At 33.6% G+C, this 21399-nt stretch overlaps 2 protein-coding genes and 1 non-coding gene across 4 annotated transcripts in view; 2 read left to right on the top strand and 1 right to left on the bottom strand.

Moving 5' to 3' along the window:
• The window catches only part of Oatp30B (Organic anion transporting polypeptide 30B), a 32878-nt gene extending 25473 nt beyond the window's left edge, over positions 1 to 7405 (bottom strand). For both annotated transcript variants that reach the window (XM_053763054.1, XM_053763043.1), the window contains exon 1: positions 7100 to 7405. The gene's annotated coding sequence lies outside the window, so the exon portion shown is untranslated. The remainder of the gene's footprint in view (positions 1 to 7099) is intronic.
• A 363-nt stretch (positions 7406 to 7768) lies between these two features.
• On the top strand, positions 7769 to 7840 carry TRNAP-UGG (transfer RNA proline (anticodon UGG)). The gene has a single exon. It is a non-coding gene; the product is annotated as a tRNA-Pro (tRNA).
• A 5401-nt stretch (positions 7841 to 13241) lies between these two features.
• On the top strand, positions 13242 to 20191 carry LOC128679763 (uncharacterized). The gene is made up of 5 exons (XM_053762201.1): positions 13242 to 13367; positions 15338 to 15535; positions 17294 to 17393; positions 17752 to 17799; positions 19601 to 20191. The coding sequence occupies exons 2-5, from the start codon at positions 15349 to 15351 to the stop codon at positions 19608 to 19610; spliced, it is 345 nt and encodes a 114-aa protein (XP_053618176.1). The 5' UTR covers positions 13242 to 13367; positions 15338 to 15348; the 3' UTR covers positions 19611 to 20191.
• Positions 20192 to 21399: the final 1208 nt, after the last annotated feature.

Genomic DNA, 21399 nt, shown 5'->3' with positions numbered 1-21399 from the left:
CAACTGCATACATTTTAGATTTTTTCAGCAAAGTGATAGCAACATTTTGTTTACCCAATGTAGTAGTAATGTAAATCAGAAGTAAATAAACCACGCGTCTACCGTCTCCTGAATTTTGCCACGTGATTTGAGAAGTGTTATACCTACGCGAGAGATTGATTACAATATGTGCCGTGAATGATAATTACAGATAAGATAAATTGGAGTGTGGGAAGTTCATGACAACAAACAACTAGGTATTACAATCTTAGTTGATTTACATTCATTCAGTGATTTTAAAATCAAATCATTTTACTAAGCAAATTATCAGTTAATCTTATTAAATTTGGTTTTGCATGTACCTGCGTTAGAAGGTAGACGCGCGGTGGAGTTAATGTTGTTGGTAATGCTTTTTACCCGATTGCAAAGAAAGAGTATTGTTTTCTGCGCGTATCTTTTATGTATCTATTATATAATATTATATATTACCTCATTTTTCCAAAACAGCTGAACGGATTTACATAATTGATAGATAGATAGATTAAATGTTTATTTATATCGAGGACACACAATATACATTTATGATACAGTAAACCATTAAAGGACAAATACACAAGAAATAATCTACAATAAATAATCTATAATAACTATACAATAATGTGCCGCAGCGATATAAAAGGGCAGTATCTCAGTGCATATTCCGCTCAACAAAGAGAGCAGGGCACTGGTTTTCAGATACCACCAATAATTGAGGTAGGTATCTTTACATTCGCTTTAGCTGCCCGACTGTTCTTAGATAGATGACGTTAAAAAAACGTAGCCGCTGTCCAACGTCATTGGACTTTGTGAAAAAATTTTTGCGTGCGACTTGTCTATGTTTCACCGATGATGTTCCAAACTTTATCATAAGCCTGATCCTCACTTATCCAAAGACCAAAAACCCTAGGAGAGCAGTTTCGAAATGACCCGTCCCTATTCCATTCCTAATTTTAGAGCCTTTGGATTGGCCCATAATCGGTACAATTAGAAGCCTATTGTGAATCCTGTTCATTTTCTATATTAAAATTTCGCTCCAAGTGAATGCGTGACGTAAGTCGGTATAGGCACCCCACGCAACATCAACGACCTTGCAAGGTCGCGGCACCACCCTCCCTTTTCATATTAGCGTAACAGCACTTTTGCGGTAGACCTAAATTAATTGACTAACTACTTTCTATATTAGAATATCATGACACGCAGCCTTCATTAACATAGTGCCTACTTGTACAACCTACTACGGTCATGTGATAGTTTAACACTTTTATAAATAATACGAAACAAAACTAAGACTGCCAATATTAATACTTTTTTTTCCTAATTACTTTTTTTTTACTGTTTTTTTTTTTCCAACTTAATCCCAACGTTAAATATCGTTTCTAAGAACTTATAGTAGAAGGGTAAAGAATAAATATTATGTCATGTTGGTGGATGGTCATCATAGAATGGAACATGTGGTGTGACCGTATGCGTTGCGCTATCACGTGGTGGCGAATTAAGAAAATCTATGTCGACGAAATTAGAAACTGGGATTTTATTAATATTGTGACGACTAAGTTGCTAAGACCAAATAGATAAATTTATTGTTGTAACAATTGTTGTCAAACATAATTAAAATAAAATATTGTGCTGGGAATTCATCAGGTTTTGTTGTATCTAGTTATGTTACGGCTAAACTCCGAAGTGCGGCTAGACCGAGGTGCAGTCGGTCATGATCATGACATAGGTCTACGCTATTTCATCAAAATTTGCCACAATACACTATTTAGGATAGTGTAAGCTATGTGTGACTAATTTATGTGATCACATATATAGAGAAATATAAGATTCACTAAATAAATAAATAAATATAACATATAAGATGTAAACAATAGGTACGTCTAGATAAGTTTGCGTTATGCCGCCTGTCTGTCCTTGTCCAGCCAGTATTGTGAACGTGAATGGAGACCGTTCAGTTTTCCGTCGCTCGTTACAATAAGCAAGGTTTATTTCATAGAAACCACAAAAAACTACAGGGGCTTATTAATCTACTCTTTTAATGCTATCCAGTTTAGGACCTAAAATATATTTTTTGCGATTGAAATTAAGGCCCAAAAACATTTTTTTTTGTGGTACGACTTTTGTTGGCGATTAACGATATCGATTTATGAGCTTCCTATTTTTTCAAATTATATCGTAATAATGACAGTGAATTTTATTTTGAGGGATATTTAGGGTCTTTAAGATTTATAATAACATACTAGCGACTTGGCCCGGCTTCGCGCGGCATTTGTCTTGTATAAACCTTCGGAAATAAGTTGTCCAAATAAACTACACTAAACTAGTTGTTGAAATACGTTGTGTTTTTAAAGAAGATATCATAGAAACAGAGGCGAAGCGCGACTTTGTTTTATACTGATATTATTATCCTTGGCTGAAAAAGCAAAACTGAGTTGATAATGATCACCAGAGTCGATGTATCAAACAGAAAGCCGTAAAGAGATCCTAAATCTAAAAAAACATTAGGTATTTATTTTTCAAACAAGGAGGTGAAGCGCGACTTTATTTTATACTGATGATAATGCCCTTGGCTGCAAAAGCAAAACTGAGTTGATAAAGATCACCAGAGTGGGTGTATCAAACTGGAAGCTCAGAGATTAAAAAGAACAGGGGGCTTACCATCATCTCTTAACGCGTACCACTTTACGACCTAAACTGAACTGAATCGTAAATTTGTACCATCGACTTAATTTTTAGTATGAATGCGATTCATTTTAGGTGCATAAATTGAACTGAGTTGCATTGGAATCGTTCTGTAAAAGTTGATGCAGAGATTCTAAATCTAAAAAAATATTAGGTATTTAATTTTGAAACAAGTATACCTATGCTGATATTGTGTTCGGCCCTAGAAGACGTCTAAACTAGGAAAAGTACCTGTCCCCCCAATAACTCACACACGTCTAACTTGCTTATTATTGCATTCGTTGGTGAAGTATTTTATATTGCAACGTTAAACGGACATTCAAAAAAGATCCTACATTGGCTTGGTTGTATTTGCAGAAGTATAACATAAGAATATTATACTATTATACATTGTACAAAGTTATCTTCTGTGGGAGATCATACAGCTAGACAGACACGAGTGGCCTTGTTATTGTTACGGACTTTCATGTCCGCGGCGAATGTGAACCTTGTGCAAATGTCAGTGCTGGCCCAGTACTGCTACCATATTAATAATAATATTGTATGTTCAAATTACACGGCAAATTATAGATTTTAAGATAACAAACTAACATCCGGTATTTTAAAAACTGAATTTTGATAATTTTTCATCATCCGTTACAGATTGTAATTCATGTCATCAATAAAGAATTAGCAGACGAAGTTGTGGCTGGTTGGTTAATTTTTTTATTTAGAACAACACCATTGGTGGATTGCATGGTCAATGGACGTTCCAAGTTAAGAGTTGCGATTGCGACGCGACTTTGCTCTTGCGCAACTATCTTGCGTCAGAGCCAGAGAGAGAACACTTCTGCTAACCGCGCTACATTTGAGTATTGTTAGTTACTTAACTATTAATGTTATTTACTATCTTTTAATTCGAGTCAGGTTCTCTCTAAGGGTTCCGTGGAAGGAAGATTTAGAACATTCTTTAAAATATCGACTAATTATCAATTATTTTAAGAACAATTCTACTCAGAAAATCACATTGCATGATGAATGAATGTTCAGTTCAGAAGAAAACGTTACGGTTCTACAATAGCTAATCGACTGTGTAATCAAAATCGATTGTTTGGATTTGAAATTGAACGTCGATAAAACCTGAGTAATAGGAGTCGACTATTTGGTACCTAACTGTTAGTTCAATAAGACTGTACGTAAATTTAGGCATCTCTGAGTTGTCACTACATTTGCATGGGGAAAAGATGATGAGATATGCAGGAAATATATATCATGCCAGAAATATACTATAGGCCATGATCAACGTATGTACATTGTTAAGTTTAATCTAAGCTTTGTATCAACGCAACACAAAACCAGCTCATGGTCGATACACTAGTGTACTTTCTATCTGGATGGCTTCAAGTTACATTTACCTATATGTGGTGAACTTGCAATGAAATTTGTATTATATATTTGATGAGGACTGGTGAATGTTCGCATACCAAAATTCCCATTGGAGCGAAGTTGCTGGGCGCTGAAATTTATTTAATAATTGTGAAAGATATCTGAATGGAGCTGTAAAACAAAGACGGACGTATTTAACGCAGATGCTGAAAAAAAACGTGACGTATTCACGTTCTTTTTTTTGTTTTTATGTTACCGATGACTTAACAAGAATTAAGTGATCATGTGGGTCAAGATTGAATATTCGCGTGCAAGAATTAACAAAGACCTATCGTAAACAAATTCAAGCACGTGTATTATATATTCCGTGTGGAAACACGCTGAGCTTATTCAATGTTAATTGAAAAGGTCATTTTTCTGAATATTACTGTCTATTTTACCTGCCATTTTAAATGCTTGGCAGCGACTTATGTATTTCTTCGCTGGCAACGACTAGGCGGAAGCACATGCTGACTGACTGACCCAGTCTACTCTTCTACTTAGTGGGCGATGCAAATGCGGATGTCTCAGAGTTACTGTACTGAAACGGACTATTATAAAATATATATAAACACGTAGGGAATTGCATACTGTGGAAATTATGTGAATCTTGTATACAATTTTAGTTCTTACATACAATATTTACATTGGTATTAAAGGCATCTCCTTAGTCAGAAAGCTAGTAAGTGTAGTAGTTATGTCCATTTAAGTAATCCTATGTATATATATAAACTGAATAATTATTATATTATTTCAACCAAATTATAAGTTTGTATTACCAGTAGGTATCTAGTCTCTGAGCTAAATCGGTGACAGAAGGTCAGGTCAGATAGACATGACGAAACTATAGGGTTCTTAGTTTTACCTCGGAATCCTAACAATAAGAATTTTAGCAGTTACAGTCTAATAACAATTAGTACCTCTAATGTTTTTACATTCAAATACAACACTAAAACGAATTTGAGTAACTTACTCAAACTTAGGGTTGTCAGGTCGTCAAAACCTAATAGCCGGACAGACCAGCCAGTTAGGCCGGATTTGGATAAAAAGGCCGGACACCCTACATTATTAAGGATTGTGTGTCTTGTGTCGAATGCCTAATCAGTCGTACTTTGTTATTAATCAGTCAAAATTAAATTATCGGCACTAGCTCGTTCCTGATCGCAAGACTCGACTTTTGAAGTGACTGTGATTCAAGTGCAAAAAACCTAACCAAAGCCGGACCAGTCGGATACTGTTTATTTTGGCCGGAAACGCAATCAAAAAACCTAACTATGTCCATAGCTATGTCTGGCGTTATCCGGACGTCTGGCAACCCTATTCAGAACTGAATAATGTAAAGGCATAACAGAAAATTTGTTAGTTTCACCTTGATACACTTTTTACAGTTTATTATAATTAGTGTAGTATTATGGAAATATTAATATTTGGGTACCTACATACTTTTTATTAATGAAATTAATAGAATTGTTGAATGATGTTTTTTTTTTCTAATCAGAAATTGCATTTGCGCTATAGCCACCTTTGCGCTAATTTATGTTTGAATACCTTGTAATAAATTATGACTTCTTTGTAAATGGTGCAAAAAGAGTTTATCTATCTCATGTTTTGTATCCTTATAAAGAATTGTCATTGTACATACACTTAGTTGAAAAATACATACTAAATGTTATTTATTTATACACCAAGAGAAGTTTGTAACTTTTGAGAAATTACTATAGTATAAAATTTGATATGAAAAAGTGCATGTGAAGGTCTAATTTCTGAAGAAATTATTAGAATTTGAAATTTTCAAGAGAGCACACAACAACCCAACAGCAAAATAAAACTACATACATATATAATTACTTAAAAACATTTGTTTATGATTACATTCATTCATTCTTATATGTTTCAAAAAATCTGTTACATCCAAAGCATAAAGAATAGCGACTATTATTATTAATTACTTATGTATATTGAATAAAACTGGTTTTCAATTTTAAATGTCACACAACTTTGTTAGATATGGTTTGGGCAAAGCATATTTTCCATTTAGATTTACATTTGAAGGTCAACTACTATCATTTTATACTTAAGTACTGATACTTATCTACTATAGGTACAATACATAAAAAAATAAGTAAACTCATGATTATTACCAGTGGGCTCTTTCTCTCTTTAAGTGTTCTTAGTAGGAATTCATGGCTGCGGCATCTGAAGCCCGGGTTTCATATAAAAGAATTCTTAAAATTATGCTTCTATACTTTGAATTTAAACTAATTGAACTTACTAAAGTCTAATATTTTCATTGTTAGAGCCACCACTGGAACTACTCATGATTGGAATGGATTATTTGGATTTAAAATGGTAGTATGTCATATACATAAGGTATTAATTATAACTTTGAATTAACTAAACCTGTTATTCATAAATCTTTGACCTTTGTTTGGTTTTTGGCTAGATGGTAAGCATAGGTGTTAATAAATAAATTGTAGAGATTGATAAGTAAAGTCATGACATAACAATTTAGTGGTACACCAGCATTAGTTTATTTTAATTATGCATAAAGACCATTACTTATTGGTGGCATTGTCCACTAGAAGTAAAGTCCTTCTAGTGATAGTGCCACCAATAACAACCAATATAGGTGACTGTAAACATCACATCATTATGTTGCCGTCTGACAATTAGACACTTGTAATAATTCCACATCTATATGTTATAAGTGTTACAATGATATAAAAAAGTATTATAATTCATTCAAATTATACAAACAACAAATCAAATACCAGTTCTGCTGTAGCTGTGACTTCATCTACCTGCTAGAGACCAATTTTTATTTACCTGTAATCTTTTTATCTTCAGTTTAATGAAAATGACTAATGAAATGAAATAAAATTTTATTTTTATAAAGCTCCAAGCGAAAAATATTTTTGTTGAAAATCAATAAATGAGTGTATTATCACGGCGATGGAATCGAAATACAAACTAATACAGAGAACATTATTTCCCTTACCTTTATCTGAGTATCTGGTAACCGTTTGTATAGCGAAAACACTACGGAAAACAACTGTCTCCTGTGTAGGTATCCTTTGTGTTGTGAAAGAATTGGTTGAACACACAAGAACAGAATAGCACTTTGTAGTCTGAGTTTAATTTGTCAACACAACGTTTAGAGACGAAAATAATAGATTAGTACACACTTTTCAAATAAAAATTTCTCAAAATAAAACAATCAATTGCTACGCACAAAAACACAAATTATAAAGCGAAATTGTACACGACTTGACACGATGTCTAAAGGCAAAACTGAATGAATTGAATGAAATTGTCGACGAATGAAAAGCAAAACATCGGCACTCATCACCGGAAACAGCTGTTGTGAGATTATAGCGCCATCTAGCGAAACGTAGTAAAACAAAAATTTTCTGATAACTAGTATAGTCTGTATGGCAATAGATGGCAGGAGAATCGGCTTCTTTTTAGTATCATATGTTTTGTATAGATGATGTTGGAAAAAATCTTCATGGGATAAATAATGCTTACTTGCTTGACCGAATAACATCTATTGTATTCATAATTACAACAATAACTGATTTATTGGTTTTAAAATAAATATATGATAAGTAATTAACATTTTTTTTGTAGATTGCAACCAATAAATAATTTTGACATAAGCCTTAGCGGCCTCTTGGTCTAGGGGTATGATTCCTGCTTTGGGTGCAGGAGGTCCCGGGTTCAAATCCCGGAGGGGCCCGTTTTTGTTGTAGATTTCTATATATTTTGCTAATTCAATTTTCATTTTATATATTTAATTTTAATTTCTCGGTGATTGTTAGTTTTATAGTCCCGGTCACTTGAGAGTCATTGTACACTGTACAGGTTCATCAAAGATTTGGCATTCGATTAAGTAATAAGATACGTCATGTCATGTTTGTAGCAATGTATTATGTATAGATATTATATGTGGGCACGCCACAAATCTAATTTACCGTATGTGGAAATGGTCAATAGTTTCGTAGCTTAGCTTTTACATCCTCGTAGCATAGCAGAGCTATATGGCATGCCTCTGGTGGAAAAGTCCCTAATTCAGTTTTATTTTTTGCTTTTAACATTTATGCAACATCGATTGTTGGGTCACGCAATGTAGCAAATTTATTCCAAACAAGAGATATAAAGGCTTATTTGTAGTCCTGGCGGCGTTTGGTTTTATCGCGTGTAACAGCCTTATGTCATTTCGGCCACAGGTTTGGACGTAATTAGCAATATTACGTGAGCGAAGCGCGCGCGCATCGCGCACGAACCTCGTGGATCAGGAAGACCTCGCTCGGTTGCTTGAACGCCACTAATTTTAACTAAGTTGGTACTCGACTGAAGTACTAATTGTGTAATGCATGTATATGTATGCATGTAAAATTATGTTGTCGTCCTAAAAAATAAAATGTTTCTAAAATTAAGGAATAATAATTGGGTTAAGAAGTGTAGAACAAGGTTATAAGTAGCCAAAATCATGTTTTTTCTTATCCTTGGAGTAGGTAGTCCAATTGGAGTAAGTATTTATTGAGTACATATGATCTGCATATATATTTTTTAAATATGTACGAGTAGCTACTTATGCCTACGAAATCGTGAGTGAAATCCAGTTGTTTACTGTTTAAATTTACTGTATAAAGTAATTTCGTAAGTACTTAATTATATTGTAGACAGGTTATTTCGGAGCTTTGTCTTAAAATTATCGACACGCATATAGGCAAGACTTTATAAGCCAATTATCACCTACAATAATCTATGGTAAATGTTAATACAAAAAGAAGCAAAAATTAACATGCACTTGCTCTTCCGAGCTGTACGAAGGTCCAGATTTGAGGTCACAGTACCTTGAAGATGAATATGAAGCTATTTGTCTCTGACCAATGTCAAAATAAAATTTGTAAAATAAACAAAACGATTTTGACGAATTATAAAATGAGATCCCATGTTTGTCTGAAACTGAGTCATAGACATTTGCGTTGTTCTTGAACTCCTAAACGAATACAGTCTTTTAGTCGAACTATTAAGAATATTTTCTCAATAGATTTACTACACACGATTTTAGACTGATGAGTATAATAATACTCAAAAAATACCAGTCAAAGCCATAAACACACGTACATACGCCATACTCATTTTAACCTACTCTTTTGGACTTATACACTGGTCGAAGATTGACCTCAGAAAGTTGCAAGGGATCATAAATACTCACCTCACATCTTACAGAAAACACCACCTTAATGTAGGCTACACTGAAAAATTAATCCTGCCACGACAAGAAGGTGGGAGGGTTAACAAATGTTCAACGTACACTCAGAAACTATTTTCATACAAAATCACTGAAATCCATTCTTCATCACGCCGTTTCAGAAATTGATGCCAAATTCACCCCATTAAACCTACAAGATAGACAGATGCAACCCACTGAACAAGTCGTAGAGCCACAACAAAAAATAGCAGTATGGGCAATAAAGTCACTCCATGGGAGACATCGAACCTACTTGAGCCAGCCGCACGTCGACAAAGACAAGTCGAATGAATGGCTCAGGAAAGGTGAACTGTTCCCGGAGACTAAAGACTTCATGCTCGCTATTTAAGATGAAGTAATAGCCGCCCGTAACTACCGAAAATTCATAATTAAAGATTTGAACCAGCCTAATGATTGCAGACATTGTAATTCCGCCTCGGAAACTATACAGCACATCACTGGAGCTTGTAAATCGATCGCTTAGACTGATTACAAATATCGTCATGATCAAGTCGCATCAATAGTTCATCAATATCTAGCTCACAAATACCGTTTCACATCAAAGATGATCCCATACTATAAATATACCCCCACTGCAGTATAAGAAAACAGTGAGATTAAAATTTATTGGGATAGGACTATCATAACTGACAAAACTATTAACTTCAATAGACCGACATTACTGTGCACAATAAAATTCATAAAAAGTTTATCGCATAGATATTGCAGTACCTAATACACATAATCTACAGACAATTTCTGAAAAGTTAAGTAAATATCAAGACCTAGCAATCGAAATCAAAACTCAGTGATAAGTTCAAACTGTTCACATTATACCTACAGTATTGTGTTCAACTGGCATCATACCTACATCATTAAAACACAGCTTGAATACCTTAGACATACCAGATTATACACTCTCCTTGATCCAGAAGTCGGTAATACTAAATACATGCCGATAATAAAACTTCTCTGGCTTCGGCCCGCGTATGAGGCGTAGGTGTACCCTTTTTATATTCTTTTTTTAAATAAGGAGAAAACATTTATAAATAAAAGTATAATAATAACAAACTGATATCTGACACAGTCACCCCATACTATAAATATAATCCGGAGCCAATTTTAGAAAATAATACACACAAAATGTATTTTGACCGAGCGATACTTTTTGACCGACCGCACCATTCATTATAACCGCCCTGATATAATCCTCCAAGACAAAGTAAACAAAATTACTTACCTAATCGATATTGCAGTGGCCAATACCCACAACCTACAAAAAGCAATATCCGAAAAAAAACATAAATATACTGACCTGCAGGATGAAGTCACCAGAATCTGGAAACAGAATAAAGTTTATGTCGTCCCCATTGTGCTGTCAACTACTGGAATCATTCCTAAGTATTTACACCATAGCCTCCAACTTCTTGATCTGAGACCCTCTACTTACCTACCTATGCAAAAAGCCGCCATCTTAAATACATGTCGTATTGTCCGAAAGTTTCTCCAAATCGACGAAAACGGACAGACTGACCTAGGATCGTAAAATAGATAAAAACTTTTAATTTACTTGGTTTACGCCCGTAATTGATATGATAATACCAGCTCATGCTGAGAAAAAGAAACAAAAAAAATAAAAATAATAAACACTAGATACTACAGAAAGCATATAATCAAAGATGTAACAAGTACAGATGATAGGTGCCGTAAATGTCATAACCACCCAGAAACCACATAACACATCACCGGAGCATGTCCAAACCTAGCACAAACAGACTACACCCATAGACATAATCAAATAGCAAGCATTCTTCACCAGACACTCGCAAAAAAGCACAAACTGATATCTGAGACACAGTCACCCCATACTATACATATAATCCGGAGCCAATTTTAGAAAATAATACACACAAAATGATTTTGACCGAGCGATACTTACCGACCATTCATTATAACCGTCATGATATAACCCTCCAAGACAAAATAAACAAAATTACTTACCTAATCGATATTGCAGTGCCCAATACCCACAACCTACAAAAAACAATATCCGAAAAAAATCATAAATATACTGACCTGCAGGATGAAGTCACCAGAATCTGGAAACAGAATAAAGTTTATGTCGTCCCCATTGTGCTGTCAACTACTGGAATCATTCCTAAGTATTTACACCATAGCCTCCAACTTCTTGATCTGAGACCCTCTACTTACCTACCTATGCAAAAAGCCGCCATCTTAAATACATGTCGTATTGTCCGAAAGTTTCTCCAAATGGACGAAAACGGACCGTCATTTACTTGGTTTACGCCCGTAAATGATAATACCAGCTCATGCTGAGAAAAAGAAATGTGAAGAAACACAAAAATAATAATAATAGACCTTATACAACATCAAAATTCTCCAAAGGGCCTCTACGTGTTGGATTCATATCCCCACGCAAGCCTCTCAAAGGACCGGACTATGTGCCGTGAATCCCAAAAGGAGATACAAATAATAGTGACTTAAGAGACACATGTAAACAATCTTACAGCACTTAATGTTAAATTTTGTTGAAGATAAGTCAAAATGTAGTTTACGCCTATAAAGAAAAAAATATTAACAACGAAAGCCAAGACATTTTAATATTGTTCACTTACTAAAAACGGAGTTTACCTACTCAGGCTCCTGCATATTACACAAATAACATTCTAGTTCTCCAACAATTTGGTTTATACAAAGTAACCAATCAGCAATTGTACAATCAAATGTACGTGTGCAATTTTGTTATAATAATTAATGATAAAAACCACCTCCTAGATCGTCCTTATTCATCCGTTACATTTTTCAATCATAATAGAAGGTAATTGAACAACCCGTTATTTAGTTTCACTAATTAAATAAAATGAAACCCGCCCAACGTTATTGTAACATTAACCAACTAATTTATATTACTTGTGTTTTAAAAATAAATAAATTGAGCGACTGATTGTTAATATATCAATTAAATTAGGTGAAGTTAACGATAAAAAAGTTTTTCAAAACAATTATATTTTAGCACAAGAATTGTTTTTTAATGAAGAATATGCATCTGTTTAGTTGACAGAAAATTTTGAGCATTGACAGAAATCTATACTAATATTATAAATGCGAAAGTCTGCAGGTATGTCTGTTCGCCTTCACGGCTAAACCGCTGGACTGATTTTGATGAAATATGGTATGCATATAGTTAAAGACCTATTGTTGGTCCTATAAATTACTAATTTGGCATGAGTAAACACAATGATTACAATAAATATAATTAATATGCTGTCAAAAGTAACAATTATACGCCGACGAAGTTGCGGGAAAACAGTTTATAAGATAATTACCAAGACCGTGAGTCGCGACTGTCGTATTGGAAAAATGAACCGATTCAATCGCCAATATGTGTCATAGTTTATCCGAATCATGGACGAAAAAATGTCTCTCCTTTGGTTTCTTCCAAGTTCTGAATATACAGTAGCAAATAGTAGGTAATATTCATAGTAATTACAGTTTGATAGCATCAATTTAATGTTACCTAAACAAATACCAAACTCTTTACCGGGCAATAAAATTATAAACTCCCAAGTTTTATACGCTTACTAAGTTATTTTTAGAGGGTATGGATGGATGAGATACCTACCTAATCATCATTCATCTTCAAGTGAAAAAGCCATCAGCTGAAAACCTATTATTCATGGAATCGATTATTTGGGCTAAAAAGTTTTTGATTGATACGAGTTTAGAATACAGAATCATCGTTTTACTTCTAAGTGGTGTTCATTGCCAAAACATGGTCAGATTCTTGAATTTTGTGACTTTCCTTGAACTGCCGAAGAAGGCTTGAGAAGCGAGTTCGATTATGTTGGTGTTAGCGTGCATTGTCCATCGCCCTCCCTCGACTCTTCGTGTTTACAGTCTATAAAAGAATTGACCATCAGCTCATTGTGATCTGTGCGCCTGCGCTTGCAGCTGTGTTGTGTTGTGTAGTGCTGACCTGTTAAAGGTACTCGTGACGTGATTTATAGCTTGTGTTTTTAATGCAGTTTTGTATAAAATAGCTCACATTATCTCATATTTGACCTCTAATATAAAATAATAGCTGAAGGAGTTTTAATGGTTGAAATATTTAGTGTTTTTTTTTGGGAAAGGAGACTAACGAGAATGGGGTTATTTTCTACATATTCATTACCTTTATTTATTTATTTATTATTCATATATAAACTAGCACATTCTATTCTTTAATATTTTTTTTCAGTTTCTTAAGATACACGAATAGCTCGTGCACATAATTTACCTAACATTATGTGCAGTGTCCAAATGAAATGAGCGTAGTGAAAATGATCTGAAAAACATGATAAAAATATGCAATTAGAATCATTGTAATGTTTTCCGCATATTCTAACTGCGTATATTAAATTGATTTTTTATTTTTGATATTATTCTGACTACTCTAAACGTTACTTTGACGAGTACACAATAGTATGTCAGATATTCATATCGATCGAAATCTAGAAAAATTCCTAGCTGCAAAGTTTCAAACAAAAGATTGTATTTTGTATTTGGTCTAAGCTGGATGTCTATAAACATAATGTTTCACATAATACGTTCTAATGTAGTAATAACTAATTTATTATTTACATGTAATGTAATGAATGTCGTAAAATAAAGATTACTGAAATGTTTGTACAAAAATACAAACTTGCAGGTCTTGCAGTAAGGATCATCTGATACAGTTAAGACGAATTATTGGATAGGTGATGTTTAACTTCCATATACATTGGAGAGATAGCGGGCGCTCCCGAGGCAGCCGCAACCGGATCGCCTCGGAGATAGCTCGGAAATGTTGAACGAAAACCAAATAGAAATGTCTCAATTTCCGCTGCAATGCTTCCCAGCGGGCACTTTTTCTTTTTACTGAAATTTATTTCAAAATATTTTCTTTAAAGTTCCTCTATTGCTTCTTAAACAGCACACGTTCTACACTTGTTAGGCTTTGCCCTCCCTCATAATAACATGTTTGCATTTTCTTCAACATTTTGTAGAGAAAACTGAAAATACTGCGTTGGCAGCAGGCGGGAGATCTCATACTTCTTTTTGTAATGTTTTGAGTCTTTTGAAACTTGAATTGTGTTTTAGTAAACATAAAAAATAAAATGTCGGGTCATTATATAAGCACAAAGATCATTGTTTTTAATAGTCGTCAAAGAAAACTTTTTGGATACATAATTAAACATTAATAATAAAATTATTGGCAAATATTTTGTATATGTAGGCAATTTGACGTTATCCCACACAATTCCCACAGAATGAATTATTACTTTATACATTCCAAACAATGCTCGTAGAAAATTTCTGCATAATGAAATGTATAAATATACTTACTTCTTTAGTGAATCTTATTCAAAGTTTCGACAATAAGTACTTACATTGGTGAGAATAGGATAAGTAATAGGTTTTTAATGAAGATTGTAGTAAGTATATAGTATATTTTTGTAAAAACGATTAAGGAAGAAGTCCTTGGGAAGCATACATTCATAAAATAAAATGACCTATATGCAGGAAGTGTTTTGCACTTGTTGTTGATCAGACCGGTGTCCTTTTCGTGCTCTTATTTTTTGTACCTAGAATGCAAATTGCTCCACCTTGATTATTTATAATCTTACATATAAAAAACACGACAAACACAAGTCAAAATGTCACGGATACGGACACTGTGGTATCAAACTTCAGGAAAGCGATGATCCAAGTGATTATAAAGTTAGTATCAACATTGATACCAATATTATAAATAAATGTGAAAATGTGTTCAAACTGTTCTTCTTTCACGTCTAATGCGATTTTTGGTGTGGAAATAGTTGAAAGGGTGGAGAGTGACATAGGTTACTTTCAGTAGCGGACGGAGCAGTGGACAACAGCTAGTAAAATATATATTTTGTCATATTTTTTGTTGACGTGTGTGTAATCAACTTTCAGGAACTCGAACAATGAAGTTGGCGACCGTGATCGTCCTCGCATGTTTCGTGGCTGTAGCGGCGTCAGCACGACACGAGCATTACCCGGCTGAAGACGCCCTCCCTGAGGAGGCTGTGCAGGAGGCCACACTCGATACCGCGCAGGAGAATCTCAGACCGAAGAGGAGTCTACTGCTGCTAAAAAAGAAATTGATTCTTGGTAAGATATTTTTACCTAGAACATTAGTACTTACAAACTTAAATGTTTTACCTATGCTGTGAATATAGTTTCAAAATAAGAAAGAAAAAATATTAAACTTATTACATAATACACTTATATAAGTAATATTCTTTACTTACTATTTCAGTAACTATTAATAATAGTCCCTACGACATAGGCTATCAAACAAATACAAGGTTTTCTTTATTTTTTAAATAACAGCAAGATATATTAATAGAAAATAACAATTAGGTCGATTAAATTACATAATATTAGTTTAGTAATTATTATTTAAAATTCACAAATATACGAAAAGTTAGCATAATAGGTATTCGGTTTAATTGGGTCATTGCCATTTAGACGGTTGGCGCATGAATGTGAACTGTTTGCATATCGTATGTACGTGTTACCGTCTTATGTTTGGCGAACTAACATCACTTGGGAGTTTGGCTGTTTACTGATATGCATTAGGCCCGGCCTCGGCGCACCTCATTCATGTTCTATTATTAAGATAAAATCTTCAACTTTTTGTTTGTGGTCTGTTACAAAGGTAAGTAATAAATGTTAAATAAATATAATATTTAATGCGGCTCCACCCGCTACTCTTCCAGTGAACAGCTCTTCTTTAGGAATCAACCTATGACAATATATTATATGTAATATGCCAGATAAAATTGCTTGTGTTACATCTTTGTATAGACAGCAACGAGAGCATTGTTTTTTGGGTATTGAAATAGTATTTACTATAAAAAAATATGAAATTTTCATAGGAATTTAGGTATTACAGATTAAAAAATAGTGCTCAGAAGGAAACAACAACGCATGCTTGGTATACATACAAAATAAAATGGCAATACAGTTATAAAAACAACGAGTATTTTTATTTAGAAGTAACATGGATATGGATAGTGTTCAATATTCCAACTACATATTCTGAGAGCGCGACTCGATGTCCAATAACGCTCAATGCATTGTAGAAAAATAGTAGAAACATTTGAGAAGCGTTCCTATTGGTTCTTTTCTGTGGGAACATTTATATGTTAGCATAGCAAACATTGTAATAGCATAAACTTCGTTTAGAACTCATAATCACTTTTTAGAAACGAAGCAGGAAGATTATATTAAAAGTGAGAGTTGTTACATGTAGTTTTTATTACGTACAGTAAAATAAAATACTGGAAGTGTACATAGGGATTTGAGAGTTCATGATTATTTACCTTTAATGCTTCTCTTTAATCGTTGATTTCCTAAAAAAAAGTTCTAAAAGAAAGCAACCGCTTTAAGGTTTTGTTTTCTTATCTTTCACTCACTGATAACGGACAGTCAGAGGCTGTAAAATTATGGACGAAACATTTACCTTTCCAGAGACAAAATTTAGCACAAACAATAAGTGGCTGCGAATTGTGACGAGCAAAAATACTGTATTTTTCCTTGCTTGACTTTAAATGTATACTGAAATAAGACTTTTGAAATAATGTATTCATTTATTTTGTGCCAGCATGCACTGCACATGCATGTGCATATTAATTAGCTGTCTTTACCCAGGCCCAGTAATTTGTTCTTGGCGGGTTAGGTTTAGAAATCCTCTTGTCTGTGACACAAATGTTGGCTCTCTCCTCCTCAAAGGATAAGTATCGCAATCTATCGAGGAAGTACTGCCAACGTTTCTGGCATCATGCCACTTAGATTAACTTGTTTATACTACAATTTTAACATGAGTTTCAAAAGAGCTTAATAGTTTTATTATCTTGTTTACAGGTGCTTTGGGGCTAAAAGCAGCCAAAGCAGCAGCAGTGGGAGCTATAGTACTCAAATCCAAACCAAAGTCAGTACATCATGAAATCCACATAGCTAATGGGTAAAGGTTAAATGTTCTAACAATCTCATCAAACCCATCACACACATTAACATACGAAGCTCTTGAATAGATGAAATCGAAGCCATTGACAAAAAGACATATCTTATGTAACATTTGCATCTAATCGAGGACATTTGCTCTCTCACGCAATAATCATTGTTTTGACGACCTTTAGATGATAGGAGTCAGGTTTATGGAAAAATTAATATCACGTCTCGAGTTATTACAAAATACTTAGTAACGTAAAGTTAGAGGACTCTCCACGGAACAAGACCTACACAAATTGCAAGTTACACAAACACAAGTTTAGTAAAACGATATAACTTATGAAATGTTCATCGTTTGAATATATTTGCAGCCATCCTATTCATCCTATTCACCCGACATGGGGCTTGGAAGTCCACCGGTGAGTTTAAGGTTACATGAATGGTGTATAAGTTGGTCTCCTTTTATCCAGTTTGAACGGTGTTAACCGTCTTCTTGTACATATTTCTGCTAAATTATTTAGCACATTTATTTAATTTACACCTTTTTATTCCCTGAAGTTAACGGGTAATGAACTATTGACTGGTATTTGTGATATAATTGGTTACGGTATGCTTGATTTGAGTATTCTTATGCAACTAGACAAAGCGCATGTAAAACAAGTAATATTGAATGAACCAGTTACAATTATGTACGTACGTGATGATGTTGACCAGTCTATCGTAAAATTGGTGTTTCATTTTGCTGCAATAGTCGCGGTGCTCATGTAAATATTAGCATAATGGTAGGTGGCTCTCGAAGATTATGTGTAATACTAATGTCTTTAAATATGTGCAAATGGACTCTCGAGAGGATTATTCTAAATATTTGAGATCCTAAGTATCTAGTTTGTTAGGATTTTAAACATATTATTAGTTAAAATAGATTGTTAAAAAAATAAAATATAATCAGACCTGAGATAATATCATTTGAAGTAAGAATTATTTGACTATTTAATAATTATGTACAATTGGTAGCTCTTTATTTTGGTATCTAATTACATATAGGCAGACCATTATAAAATTTGTTTCTCGGGTCAATGGCAAATAATTTTCATAAATATGACATAAGTCCAGTACAAGGACGCGAACAGGCTGACTAGATGTGATTATTTTTATATAACAAAAGTCATATATGTTTAATCATGACATGGCTTTTTAGTTGATTGATTGCTCTTCTGTCAAACTTTTGCTTTTGCAAACTTTATTTTGTTGTTTTAACAATATGCCATGTACAATGGTGGCAGAATATATGTTGCCGGCTTTTGATTGCGTCACGATGATCATTGCATGTTTTTGCAATAGTTTGGTGGTGGTTTAAAAATATTTGTTATAGTTTTTCCTTCCTTCTATCTAAGTAACATCTTTGTTTTGTTATGAATAAAGTATTAATATTAATATGTGTTATCAACCAACATGTGCTATAAACATGGGCAAAACCGTATCCTGCTTCTTCGGTAGGAATGCTGTCATTTGCAATGGAAAAATCATTCGTTTTTCATATATAATATTAATTTACATACCTAATTTAAATAATTGATACAGGTTTAAATGACAAAATGATAATGATAACTGCTCAGTGATGACGCAATTATACCATATTCATTTATCACCTGCACGCTTTATTATTAGATTTTATTACCTATGGGATGGAATGGTATTTTTTTAAATTGATTCTTTGGTTACCATATGTAGTAATATGAAAATGTAATGGAGAGTTACTGTGGCCTATGGATGGATTATTGATACGCCTGTATCATCAGAAATTAATTATAATTACAGATTGCGTAATGATGAATTGTAATGAAATCTCTAATTTAGTTCGTTCCTTGCATTATAGTTTAAACCGTGAGCTGGAAGCGTGTGGAACAGATTACGGAACTTAAATTGACGATGAGGTTTAGGACGGGAATTATAGGATTTTATACCGGAGATCTTGGAATATGTATTGTCCAAAATGGATTATCTTCTAAAAGCCTATATAGCTGATGTCGTGTCTCTTTGCTGGGCAAATGCCTTCCCACACTCTTCTGCCGGTTTCAGTCCAGAGCAAAGTTTGGTAGTTTTTTAATTAATGTTGAGATGGTTCCAACATCTCCTTCTCGGTCTGCCTTTACCTCTGCGACCGTATAATAAGAAGTTAAAAGTGAAACGATATTCAACCAACTATTTATATGTTTTCAGCTTCGGGTAATGCGTTGGAATTTGCAAGTCTTGCTGTAGACGACAACATCGAGAAGAGGGAGATACACCACATTTGGGCATAAGTGTTCATTATAAGGCTAATTAAATTGTGAATGCACTGACTGTCATGTTTTGTCACTAAATTTAAAACGTACTGATGAGGCTGTAAAAAATATGTTGAACGGTTACACAAATTTCGATATGTACCTATTAATCTTAGTGATGTGTAATGTCATGTATCTATTTGATCATAGAAATCGATGATCGATTCCAATTTATGTCATATTGGTGGCTGAAAAACACTTAAATCTACATTCATTGCAGTATGTTATGTGGTTTGTGCCATTTTAATAATTTGGAAGGTCAGTAGGAAAAAAAGCACCATGAATTGTTTATACATTTTGTGAAGACAAAGCCTTTTTTAATCTTAATTATTTCTTAGGTAATTAGTGAGATATAATTGTGTAAATATTAGGTAAAGTAGGTGTTAGCTTGATTTATAAAGTTGAATGTCATTTAATTAGCATCTTTGAAACAGTATAAGAATTGGTATCTTTACGTTCAATTGTTAATTAAACGAATTAATATGTAGATTGGTTTTATTTTAACTTAATACTTGTTATTATGTAGTACTTATATGTCTACTTATATTACAACGTAAATATTGTGAGCATTTATCCAATATCCGCCCAATAATATCCGGCTATATGTCGACAGGTCATATGACTATTCAGGCTTTAGGTGCATATATGAAAATCTAATACAGGACAACCCATTAATTTATCCCGGGCAATACCCCATAGCCTTTGTTTCTAACTATACGTAATGTTTGTTTCTAAACTATTGTTCAAACAAAATACACACTTAGAATAAAACATATAAGGTCCAGTTCAGATTATTTTACATGGAAATGCGTAGAATAAAGCTTTTTCGAATATATATTTAAGCATTTTAGTCTTTGGTTAACTTTCCGAAATTGTGATCGGACGGTATAGATATGGAACCGATGTATTTTCCACAAAAGATATATATTATATATATAATAGGTACGAGTATCTACTAAAATACGCACAATCATCTCAACACGTAGAGTATTGTCAGGCTTAAGTTGATTTGACGTGCTAATAGATAGTTTAAATAGTGTAATTACGTTCAAGGAAACGAAATATTGATATAGAAATATTGCGGAATACAGTGAGTTATTGCCATGAAGGGTGAGTTATACCGTCAAATTTGACATTGATTTTAACCGGCACGTCGCTGACGTTTAGACAAATAGAGTACTTTGTTTAGCGTTTTTCTGCAGACGTTAAATTTATCGTGAAAGTAACCCACAGATTTAGGTATAACCCATCCTTAAGTTTACTAATCCATTGTCTCAGAAAACGTCAAACGTGATCCGTGCATTTTCATTGAAATTTTCAGCATGATATTAGGTACTTGGCATTTTTTTTTGTAATTATGATAAAGTTTTCGCTTTGATCTTTTTTTCTACAATATCATATATTTTTGTTTGATTAAAAAAAATATTTATAGATTTTTATAATGTTTATTGAACGAGCGTGCGATGCGAGCGAGGTCAAACATTCTACTTGGGGCGAAAATAATTTTCATGTATGTATATATGTAGCTATGTATGTTGTCTTCTTAAACAGAAAAAAAACAGCATGCATTGCGTAGGTATATAAAATTTGTATATATCTACCATTCCACCTACTGAATAGTAAGTAGTAGAAAAGATAAATAAATTTAGCATTTTAGTGCTTCTAAACGTTATATGACGTAGGTGCACTACCATT

The sequence above is a fragment of the Plodia interpunctella genome, chromosome 2, assembly GCF_027563975.2.
Source record: "Plodia interpunctella isolate USDA-ARS_2022_Savannah chromosome 2, ilPloInte3.2, whole genome shotgun sequence".
NCBI lineage: Eukaryota > Metazoa > Arthropoda > Insecta > Lepidoptera > Pyralidae > Plodia > Plodia interpunctella.
This window is presented reverse-complemented; position numbering and strand designations above follow the sequence as displayed.